General features: G+C 37.5%; 3 protein-coding genes across 3 annotated transcripts; all 3 read right to left on the minus strand.

Moving 5' to 3' along the window:
* Nucleotides 1-792: 792 nt before the first annotated feature.
* LOC145913823 (monocarboxylate transporter 2-like) lies at nt 793-5,698 on the minus strand. Its single transcript, XM_083001582.1, has 8 exons — nt 4,942-5,698; nt 4,539-4,682; nt 3,508-3,683; nt 3,312-3,451; nt 2,929-3,143; nt 2,302-2,429; nt 1,561-1,789; nt 793-1,310 (listed from the first exon to the last, which is right to left on the minus strand). Exons 1-8 carry the CDS (start codon nt 5,183-5,185, stop codon nt 1,174-1,176), a joined length of 1,413 nt encoding a protein of 470 aa, XP_082857708.1. The 5' UTR covers nt 5,186-5,698; the 3' UTR covers nt 793-1,173.
* A 1,458-nt stretch (nt 5,699-7,156) lies between these two features.
* LOC145913011 (NEDD8-conjugating enzyme UBE2F-like) lies at nt 7,157-8,609 on the minus strand. The gene is made up of 6 exons (XM_083000516.1): nt 8,440-8,609; nt 8,273-8,352; nt 8,069-8,152; nt 7,856-7,984; nt 7,761-7,793; nt 7,157-7,406 (listed from the first exon to the last, which is right to left on the minus strand). Exons 1-6 carry the CDS (start codon nt 8,561-8,563, stop codon nt 7,293-7,295), a joined length of 564 nt encoding a protein of 187 aa, XP_082856642.1. The 5' UTR covers nt 8,564-8,609; the 3' UTR covers nt 7,157-7,292.
* A 9-nt stretch (nt 8,610-8,618) lies between these two features.
* LOC145913010 (testis-expressed protein 9-like) lies at nt 8,619-10,298 on the minus strand. The gene has a single exon (XM_083000515.1). The coding sequence runs from the start codon at nt 10,218-10,220 to the stop codon at nt 8,982-8,984; it is 1,239 nt and encodes a 412-aa protein (XP_082856641.1). The 5' UTR covers nt 10,221-10,298; the 3' UTR covers nt 8,619-8,981.
* Between the last annotated feature and the right edge of the window lie 1,234 nt (nt 10,299-11,532).

The following is an 11,532-nucleotide window of genomic DNA, read 5'->3' on the forward strand; positions in this document are numbered from 1 at the left end:
TTGTTACTTCATGATTACTGAAATTGCAATTTTCACCGAGTGAAACAAAAATGTCCCGCTTTCAGTAAGGGGGCTCGTAATCGAAATGTTTAAAATTTAGTGCTATAACAGCATGGTTCGGTGCAAAAAGAAACTGACACGAAACGGAATTTGCATCGTTTCCTATGTTTAGTGCGATACGACTGACGGAATGTTTTTTTGCGTGTTTTTAAAACCTGGAAAAGTCACCCTTAATATTTTACAAAACGTTGAAATATCGACGCCTATATGGTCATGCCCTATATTCGCAGCTCTGCACAATCACTGCAAGACCCAATAATGTTGATATGATTATGGTACGAAGTCCCAGATTGTATGATGCATTATGCACTTTGTTAACTACCTATTTTTGTGCAAACATGGCCCCAAAAGCTGTCCTGGATGATTTAACGACCGTTTGTCCTTTGCTAACGTAGATTTACTAATATCCTATTGACAACCTATTTTCGTATAAAAACATGTAGCTGAAAAACTACCAACATATTGAGGTGAATTTTGTGGAAAAATGAATCACAGAAAGTATGGTCAATTTGTGATTTTCTGTTAGTCCCGACCCTTGTCTAGGAATTCTGGTCAAAGTTATATTCGAGATAACTACTTTAACCGCTCCCCCAGGGATAATTTGCCCCCCTGTTGGACATTATTTTGGCTAAAAAAGTGTAGGTTTGTTTTGTGAAAAAATGAATCACAGAAAGTACTCTCCATTTGCAACAAAGTTAAGTCACTAACCCTCCTCTGCAGAATGCATTCAGAATTAGATGTATTGTAACGACACTCTGAAAACTGAAAACATCCGTTCGTCGTATCATCATGCAAGGAAAGTAAACGTATTTTCAGAAAATGGATAAGCGGTATTCATATTCACGAAGGATGAAAAGTCATTAAAAGAATGCGAATCACCTACATCCTGTATCCATAACCTTTATCGCGAGCAACGGTTAATGAGAAACAAGCGGAACAGTAGACAGGTTATTCCAGAGGGCCTTGAAAACAGGATTTCTTTGGTTTAATTGCGATATACGTCCTCACCACGAAACGATTCAATTACATTGATAAAAATAACAGAGTAAGTTGAAAACAAGTGTGTAACTTTCGTTCAGTTTGTTAATTTTATTGCAGTGATACTCACATGTGTTATTTTGTTGTTTTACGATTTATTTTATTCATATAAAGTCGATACATAAAAACTGAAATCAAAGACGACATAAGGGCGGAGGATCCTCCAACATAAAATGCTGCGCCAAGTCTTCCGGTCATGTCAACACAAACACCTGGAGAGATGAATGCGGGATATTGTTATGTAGTAAGTCAAAAAATTCTCAGCGCCGTTTTATTTGGTTGAAGCGTTACTAAACCAACTAGGAATCAAGGCTATAGTTTTTTAACACAACAATAGGATTCATGTTGAGATTAGTAATGAATTCAAGGCATGTTACAAACAAAATCTAGCTTTATTTATGGCACATATAGTACAATAATATAAGTACATAGATACAAGGCCAAAATCAATGCCAATAATACCTATTCCGTAGGTGGTAATAACGACCAATCCGTATATGATGAGGTTTCCATAACCATACACTGCAGCATAAATATTTGCGCCGAAGAAATCCGCAATGAATACACAGTAAATACCCTCTGTGCCTCCACCAGTAACACCAAGCATTACGCAGCCGATCAACAGTGAAATATAGCTTTGAAGAAACGACACAACAAAAAGGTTCACTGCCAGGAGAAACATTCTGCATGCCTGAAAAATAATTTCCATTGAAAAGGACGTCGGTAAATTTACGTGTTTTAGTTGACTGTTACTTGCCATGCCGTTACTGACATTTTCAATGCTTCACCATAGTTTTAAAGCGATTGGAGATTACTTCAAAATGTTGATAAGTTAAATTGACATTCTAAGTAGCAAGGGGGGCATAAGTTTCTACTCATAGGCCAGAAATTATCAAAAACTTGACAGGCGTCCAATGGTCTATATGTAAGCATGAAGTGGACATAGAGTGTTGCCTTACGGTATATGAGCTAACCGCGTATTTACAAACAAATAACGTTTAAAACTTGTAACCAAAGAGAAAATAAGATATTCACTAAAAATGCATTATACTGCATTATGAACAGAACAACAATTTCATTTTTATATTTTTCATAAGCGACACTAATTCACACCAACCCCCGACGGGCCAGATCAAATATTCCAACGGAGCAGATTTTGCCCATATTTCTGCTTTTAGTTTGACTATAGAGCTGACTTCTTACCGTAACCAAAATCTTCGCTTGAATCGAAATTCGGTCGAAAGTCAAACCAGCCACAATGCGGGACAGAAGTTCACCGACCATCAGTGCAGATACAAGTGAAGATGATTGCATAGAGGTTAATCCAACACCTGGTGTTGCGCGAAAAATGTTGATAAGTTACCAATTTTGCTGCAGCAGGATATAAACTGAAACATTTTTTAACTTTTTAGGGTAGTGCTTTGGTAGGAAAAAAGGCTGTAAACATTTGCCTTTAACAGTTATAAAACCACTGATGTAAAATGTAACTCTACCCTTTTCGCGCTCTGTATTTGAAGTGCATATTCGTTCTCCGTTATGTCAAATGTTATTTCCAGTGGTGGGATTCAAATATTTTAGCAGTCGGTTCTCTTACTATAGCAGCATGCCGTAGTAACCGCGGGAATAAAATACTCGGATAAAACATAGGCCCACACGTGCGGTTGTTAACAACCGTTTCGCGTAGGTCGTTAAATTCCAAGAACAGATTCGCGCGAACCGGGGCGAACTGGCTGAATCCCACCACTGGTTGTTTCTGCTATAAGGTGATCACTTAACTTTATTATATTCTGTTGTTGTGTGTGTTTTGAAAATACAAGTAATGTAACTTACTTTCAGAGCCGAACGGGACGAGATACTGGAGTGATGCGTAGTACGACATGCTGAATGTAACCCAACCAAATGTGTAAGCATAAAACAGTGGTTCCAAAAATATGCCAAGGTGTAAATACTCGCTAATGGCATGCCATCGTTTCCGAAACGTTTCTTCAGTTGTAAACTGAGATGTTCCCATTTCTTGAGCTGATGTTTGCCTTTTTATTATTTCCCTTCGTTTAAAACATAAATATTCTGTTAATTTGTGGCAACATGATGCGGAAATTTGTGCAACATAAATGTTTTTGGCCTGAATAGAGCTTTTGAAAACCATCTAAATAACTTCACAGCAACAGTTTTTTAAAAGTTTAACATAATTTTTCACAGCGTTTCGACCCTACAATTCATGATTATCTGCTCCCATTTCATCACCGTCGAATTTCAAAACGGATTTACTTGGCACAAAATCTTCTTTCAACGACGGCGGCGGGCGCATTACAGCACCAACAACCATAAGGTTAAGGTAAAATCCTCCTACAACCTGAAAGTATTGGATGGCATTTAACATAACTTACACCAATAGAAGAAACATTTTACCTGCAAAGCACCACGCCATCCATAGTTTTCAATCAGCAGTTGAAATATGGGGCATGTGGCAAGGCCACCAATGGTAAATCCAAGGCAAAGTATTTGCGTGGTAATGTTAAGTCGTTTCTTGAAGTACCTGGCGTTTATGGCGAAGGTACTCGTCAACGTTTGTCCGATGCATAAGCCTGGGTATTTCGCAAGTTTAGGAAAACTAACAGACAGTAATACATGGTTCACGCTGATTCTTGGTAACATAGGCTAACACATTTTTTAAGGTTTATTCTTGGATAAAACTGTTTCTACTATTGACCCATCACAGAAACTATTCGGATTCGAATCCGAATATTTGCAGGCAATATTCAGCCGAATCCTAATATTTATTTATAGCATAAAGTTCCATTTTTCGGGGTTCGTGTTGTTGCGACATAATTAGTTTGCAGTGAGTCTATTGTGGCGTTAAATTACCTGATTGTGCAATCCTATTTTCGTGCATATACGTATGGGAAAATATACGTAGTATTCATTTACATTGTAAAGTGAATCCCATGAAAAGTTTTACATGATTGAGAAATTCAATAAAACTACGTTTAGAGACTGTGTTATATAACAATGCTGACAAAGTAGGTAGGTACTCTAACTCTAACCACCACACAGACGGTCTATAGGTTTTTTTGTAACAGGAGCATATTGCTTTTTTGCGGGATTTGCTTAAAGACCGTGAATTTCGACACTTTAGGACGTGTATTGCATTGGCGAAGTACGTTTGTTTCGTTTATGTAAGATGTTTTGCTTGTTTTTAAAATACCTCTGTATAATGCCTTGCTAACTCTTTTAGTGCGGAAAGATTGATATTTTTCGAAACGCTAGTTTGATCACGCTACATGTGGACCGGGGAAATCCCCATCGACCGTCCGTGAGGTGGTTCGAGTTAGAATATCAACCTATTTTGTCAGCATTGTTATGCGTAGTTTTTCACAGTCTCTAAACGTAGTTTTATTGAATTTCTCACATACCAACAAAATGGGATTAGCAGATCTGACCTGGAATAAGACCAACGAGAATTTGAAGCTGCCAAAGTTGAAAAGACCAGTTTGAAATGAAGATAGAAATACCACAAATAGCACCAGCCACCATACACAGCCGTCGAAACCCAAACTTCCGTATAAATAAGTGAGTGCACACGCCTGCAACAAAACGATAGGCTGTGACATGGACGTTTGAATTTGTATTATGTTTTTGTGAGTATTTTTGTTAAAAGCCTGCATCGTTATCACTGAAAATACACCGTCTGTTCAGCAGTCAAATGTAATAAGCCACTATATGTACAAATTCATATCACTTGGGCATCCATTAATCGCTGAAAAACTGTTTTCTGCGAGAGGGCTTTTGAAAGCCACTTATGCGTATTATTATCGCTTAATCCATTGACGCGAAGAAACTTACTGGACAGCCCATATCCGGCTTGGTAAAGCCCGTTTATCCACACCACCCTTGCGTAGTCAGAGTCGAATGAGTTCTTGAGCGGTAAGTAGAAGACAGAAAAACAACTTATTGATGCAGAATTGAAAGACACGCCGAATACTCCAGCAGCTACCACAACCCATCCCCAACCACCGTCGGGTTGTTTTTGGCAATTTACTTTCTCGCTTGCATGTTCACTCAGTTTTCTTACATTATTTTTAACCATGACGAGGAACAACCGAACTTGCCACTCTGCTATTGGTATGCTTTTTTGTTTAAGCCAACACAAAGGCTTTCATGACAATACTGACGTAAAGTAGGTGACGAAACGTAAAACTATTCTGCAGCCCTAATCCTATTGTATCTTAACAATAAGTGGTATCTGTACAACCTGACAAAACATTCCCCGAGGCTAAATATACCAGCGGTAAACTTTGCGGTCTAGACTGCAGCCTCCGGTTAGGTAGCCACAGTCGCCAGCAGTAGCTTTACAACATCGACAAACAAAAAAAGATTTTGAAATTGATTGTGACACCAGACAAGAACAGACCAAACATCTTCAATGAAAGTTTTCTGTTTGCAAGCAGTTTGTAATATGTTCCATTCCATGACCTAACCATATTTCTGGTGTTACACCTCAAATGAGAGTAAAAAACAATACCCTGCATGCTTTTTTTTGCTGTTTTGTCGGCTTGACAGTGACAGTGCGCTCGGTAAATCGTGCAAGCTCTGCAGAGGTTTCAACTTCCAAATTTACATAAATTGAACCAATGTCATTTCGGCGAAACCTTTTTTTACGACATGAATTTTACGCATGACTAAACACTGTGGTAGATTTGCCTTAAGACCGGGAATTTCGATACTTTAGGATGTGTGTAGCATTGCCGAAACACGTGGTAAACGAAACAATAGTTTCGTTGATGGAATATGTTTTGCTTGTTTTCAAAATACCTCTGTATAATGCCATAAATGTCACGTGATTATAATCTCTTCGCATAAGCACCTGAAGCCAGTCACGCGTGACTGAAGATCGTGTTAAATTCTATGATAACAATTTAATTTTATTATGTTGCTGCTTCATGTTATCTGCATGGGAGTTACCAGTTATCCTTTTTATAACCTCTTCTGGAAAGATAGCAGAACCTGATATTACATTTATTATATTAATCAAACTTCAACAAATTCAGCTATGGTGGCTATAACTAACTCCACGAAATTCAACGTTAACCAACTCCCGCCATGTCAACCTGAATTTGTTAAAGTTTGATTTCATTCGAAAGTAGGATGGTATAAGATTGTTTTTTTCAAAAGAACAACTCGGGCCAAAGTTTATGCAAGTTTGTATCGGCGAAAGTATGCACCTGACCACCCCTAAACCGTGTTTACAATGGGGGGTATGCGTTTTCTGTATTCGGCTCGTACAGCGGCGGTTCCCTTTGATAATATTTCTGGAAAACATTTACGTGCTTTTTGCGTTCGTTTGTAAATTGAAAGCAGGATCATAACGATGAAACAAGTTATTGAAGAAAATCGAATTTTTTTCATGTTTTTAAAATATAATTTCATATTTCTGCACTTATCCAAAAAGTTTGAAAGGGTTAAGCGCGTAAAATACTCTCCTTCAAAATTTTAGCTGGCGAATCTTGTTTTTGCAGCTTATGACTTAATACGCATATCACATTCTTAATTTTGGTATCGTGAAATAGGTTAGCATATGAACTTTTACGTGTGAAAAAATTCATGAGGTGGACGAGTAACCCGCGTTCAAAGTTTTGTCAACTAGCGACTTTTTTATCTGGCTCCCCTCTGGTATTCTCGATACAATGATTAGCACGTTTGGTATTGTATAAGCACCTTACCTGTGTTAGTAACAGCTTGTCTCGGATAAAAAATGGCGTTACACAAAGTAGCATTTTTGGCAAAAGCAAAAATTTTGGAATTATCCAGTTGTCCGAGTATGTTTGTATTGCAAGAAGAAAATATGTATTATGATAAGACATGTACTCAGTACGTGGTGCGCATTAGTTACAACTGAAATGCCACACATAACCTTTTTCAACACATGCCGTGCTATCTTCAATTATTGTAAACGACTGATTGGCAGTCTACTGTCCGACAGGCAAGCGCAACAAATCAGCAAAATTAGATCTAGTTAGACCCAGCGCTAGCCTAACCCATGACACTAGCCTAATCCATGCTCCATCATATTACCATTTACTTCAAAAAAGGCAAAAACTGTGACAAATCAACGTATATGTCGCACATATAGTAATCTTAATTGCAGAACAAAAGTGAAAAACGGTCAATAAATAAAACAGGCAGAAGCATTTGACTTATATTGCGTAGCGGTAGAGGTAAAACTCTACAGATCTTTGAAACTTTTTCTTATCCCTTCTGTATTCGTCAGCAGCTTCAGTGTTAAGGGGATCATCAAAATCAACCAAATCCTATAAATAATTACAAACAATGAACACAAAGTGTAATTCTTTGTGGAAAATAGGTTTTTAATAATCAATCATTCGCAAAAAGTGTTGCCGACCACCTGTACCACCGTTTCATAACAAGTTTCTGTGGACTATTTCAATGAAGGAAATTGATAAATTAAATTCCATATGGATAGTGATCTTCTGCCACTCTTTGTTGGTATTTTTAGATAATTTAGGTAAGGATCTGTATGGTCAACACTAAGCAGCACAAGCTGATGTCTGTGGTCTTTATAATTTCCTCTTCAGGATTAAACAATTTAAGAAAATTTCCTATTGAAAAATTAATATTTCGTTTATCAAATTTACAATACTCACAGTAAATAATGAACACAATCCCCAAATAACATCCTAAAAAAAAAAAATTGTTATATTCTCATCAAGATATGTCAAAATTACACCCAAACACCAACCTTAATAGATCTGGTAGGAGCCCAACCAGTTCCATCTAAAGAATGGTCGCGCAAAATGCTCAAACAAACAGCTCCTTCCATGCTTATGTTGGGGTGCCACAAAGTTGTCATGCACTTGACTTGTGGAGGCTGGTGATAATATTTGATTATATTGAGGTGCAAAGCTTAATCAGCTCCACCACGATAGGATAGGAAATTAAGCAATGAACTAACCTTTATATTGTACTCCTCTGGCACATTGACAGAAAACTTGTATTTTCCACCTTTCCACATACCTTCATCCGGCTCGATAACAATCTGCCAAGCATTTTTTTCTTGATAACTTTCAAAAAAATTGATTGCTGTTTTTGATTTAAGATTATTTCAGTATGTTGGTGCCAATGGCAATATTAACAATGAATATTAAATGCATCTAACCATGAACTTATGAAGAACATTAGGATCTGAAAATGACAAACTCCATATTGCAGAACTCTGTTTGTCTGTATCTGAAAACTCTAAAGAAAAATAATTAATCACAAAAATTGCCCGTGCATAAATTACAATGCATTAAACTACATATTTACTCATGTGTTTATTCTTACCTTTAGTGAGCAGCTTGTCTCTAATCAAGCCACTCCTTGTGACACCTGTTTGGTCAGAACTTGTTACCAATCCATTGTCTTTCTTCTGCTTCGCTTCCTTCAGTTTCTTAGAAAGTGTGATCATTTAAACTCACATGTACAGACATATGAATATACAAACCTACACCAATGGCTCTACAAAAGCAAAGTATCTTTTTTAGTACAATACATTCCAAAAGTTATTGTATGAATCACAGTTGAAACTTATACATACATAAATATAAAAATAATTTTGTGCTGTACATTGGTCTTGTATTTATAGAAATACAAATAATTAGTCAAATATAAGGATACTAAAATAATATGTTAAGTAGGAAGTAAAGTAAGTTTTGGACATGACAAGAAAACCTAAATTTATGTGTTCATTTATCATTTGGTGTGACTTATTTAGCACTAAATTTATAAAAAAAATTCAGTCTCTATTTATGCAACATATTAACTGCACATAGTTCCTTTGTCAAAGTTCTATGTACTTAAATTTTTACATGTGCAAATTACAATTGTTATTTGTTCCCCCAGTCAAGGGCCTTTACAAATTCTTCCTCAGTAAATGAAAGGAGTTTTGCTGCCTCAATATGAAGGACTTGACGCTTTAATACTCCAATCAATTTCTGCTGCTTTTTCATCACAGCAAGAGTGTCATTTCTCATTCTTTCATGTCTTTTGTTTTCACTTCTCAATTTGTCGATTTCCCGCATATCACGCTCTGAAGCTTCTTTACCACTGAATTTTTGCTTCTGTAGCTGTGATTTTAGTTTATCCACCTCTTCCAATGCTCTGTTCAGACGTACTTCGGTGGCACTGCTTGCCGTTGTCATTTGTTTTTGCTCACGTTTCAGTCCTTCTACTTCTTTTGAGGCAGCTTGAAGTTGTGTTGACTTTGACTCAGAATTCTTTCTTTCCTCTTCAAAGGCAGCCTTAAGTTTTTGAATGGAAGTTTGTTGCAAATTTAAATTTTTCTTTGCTCTTTCAGATTCATCTTGCAATTCTTTTACTTGACCCTGAAGTTTGTTCCTTCCGTCTGTTACTTTTTGGCACTCTTTCGTTGAAGCCTCCAGTTCTTCTTGAAGAACCCTTGCTTTGGCTTTTAAAAACCTTATTTGTGCTTCAGGTCCCATTTCAGTGGCAGCCTCAGGCATTACATCATCAACCAATGCATCTGCGGTAACTGGGTGGTCAGATTCCTCATACTTTTCTACAACTTTTTTCTCAATGTGACTCAATGACTTTGCAAATGAGAAATCTTGTGGTATGGCCACATCATCAGCTGCTGTTCGTTTGCTGGATGACTTGGGCTTTTTATCTGCACTTTTCACTGTTTTCTTTTGTCCCAAAGCAGAGGATGGTTTCCTGCTGCTGGCGCTGCTGGATGCACTGATACGTGTTTTTTGCTGAATTGATTGACCAACATTTCGTAAATATTCTTCCTCATCAGAAGATTGCTCCTCAAATGCTCCAGCAGCTATTGATAGCAACCCTGTATCTCGACTTAAAACGTTTACTATGTCAGTTTCCTCCAAATTTACTGGAGATTTTGAGCTTGCAGTCCTTGGTGGTGAAATTTGATTTAAAAATAGTTCTTGTTGCTTCAACCTTGCATCAGCCTCTTCAACAAGCTTGGCTGTTTGGGCTTCAAGGTCAGCATTTAGTTTCTGATATTCTTCAAATTTGCCTTGAAGATTTTTAGACGCTTCAGCGGAGTCATATCTCTCATCCCTTGCTCTGCTTCCTGGTTTAGACATTATACCGCTTTGTTATTTTTTCTCAGCATCTGGTAGCACAAAACACGATTTATTTTTGTAAAACAAATTTGTCGTTGTGATAATATTTTTCGCATCAATGCTCACGACACACTTGGTTGCTTCAAGATTTTAGTGAAGCGGGGAATTTTTGACTCAGCTCAGAGTCAACTTTTTTTTTAATTTTATTTGAGTGAAACTTCAAGTGAACAGAAAGATTTATAACACTACAGTTTCAGCAACCAACCGGTGATTGGCGGGCGCCATAAAATGCTCAGAGGGTCTTATACTACTGCGGCGGTATGGTCGTAGTATAACAATTCAACAGAAATAACATCGTTACGGAAAGATAAAATATATTCGACCCATTTGAGGGTTGGAGATTCAGTTTCATTTTTCTGTTAAATTTTAAACTAAAAACACGCAATTGTCACAGCAACCAAAAAGACTACGTCAGCAAGTGTATTAGACGCATTTACTTCGTGAAAATGTGATGCATGAAAATTGGAAGAACATTTTCCAAAATTGTATCACTCTGGTTTGATGGTTTGACCCATAACATGGCATTCTTTTATAGTTGCACCTTATTTCTTTGATCATACAACGGAGACCTCTATTTGCTGAAAGTGTGTTCCACCGATGCCAATATTCTGCGGGTGTTAGGCCGGGTACACACTCACGCTTTGCGCCGGCGGATTCTTTGTTTGTTTCAAAATCCTGAGCGTACGCCCGCACGCCGGCGTATGATGAAACAAATAAAGAATCCGCCGGCGCAAAGCGTAAGTGTGGACCCGGCCTTAGATTTGAAAATCTAACAAATAAAAGCTTTTTAAACCGAGAAAATGGCGTCATGGCAAGAACTACATAAAGGATGCCAATTAATCGCTTGCTTGTCCCATTTCAAACTGTAGCCTATTGTGGTGTCGCAAACCAATAATTATACTGTTCGTAGGCTAAAGCAAAGCAAAGACGCATTAGTTCGAAAGAGAGTTTCGGTTAAAATTGTCTGTTCAGTTCCGATTCATTTTTTTAGATTTCAGCTCCGATTTACAATAAAAACACTCAAAGCTCCCAAGAATAAATCTGCAGCAGGACAATAGGCCAAGAAGTTGATGGCCGAAAAAAATGGAATAAGAAAGTTTACATCTGCGAATTCCACATACATTTGCATTTGCTTGAATGCTAATTCTCACCCGTTTGGAAAACTTTGTTGCGGACCAGCTGCATTCTGGGACTTTGACTAATTGTAACGTGGTCGATAATTTGCAGCCCGCGAACCTTCCAGATTAGTATTGTGGCTGTAACAGCAATAACT

Source organism: Ascidia mentula, chromosome 9 (assembly GCF_947561715.1).
Source record: "Ascidia mentula chromosome 9, kaAscMent1.1, whole genome shotgun sequence".
Lineage (NCBI taxonomy): Eukaryota > Metazoa > Chordata > Ascidiacea > Phlebobranchia > Ascidiidae > Ascidia > Ascidia mentula.

Excerpts from the sequence above, each read along its gene's own strand:
- LOC145913823 (XM_083001582.1), bottom strand. The coding sequence starts at position 5,185 with ATGGTTAAAAATAATGTAAGAAAACTGAGTGAACATGCAAGCGAGAAA. Across the intron at positions 3,452-3,507 it reads GATGGCGTGGTGCTTTGCAG|GTTGTAGGAGGATTTTACCT; the intron begins GTAAAATGTTTC and ends CAATACTTTCAG. Across the intron at positions 3,144-3,311 it reads GGAGCAGATAATCATGAATT|GGAAATAATAAAAAGGCAAA; the intron begins GTAGGGTCGAAA and ends TTTTAAACGAAG.
- LOC145913011 (XM_083000516.1), bottom strand. The coding sequence starts at position 8,563 with ATGATCACACTTTCTAAGAAACTGAAGGAAGCGAAGCAGAAGAAAGAC. Across the intron at positions 7,985-8,068 it reads CAGAGGAGTACAATATAAAG|CCTCCACAAGTCAAGTGCAT; the intron begins GTTAGTTCATTG and ends TATTATCACCAG. Across the intron at positions 7,794-7,855 it reads CTCCTACCAGATCTATTAAG|GATGTTATTTGGGGATTGTG; the intron begins GTTGGTGTTTGG and ends TTTTTTTTTTAG.
- LOC145913010 (XM_083000515.1), bottom strand. The coding sequence starts at position 10,220 with ATGTCTAAACCAGGAAGCAGAGCAAGGGATGAGAGATATGACTCCGCT.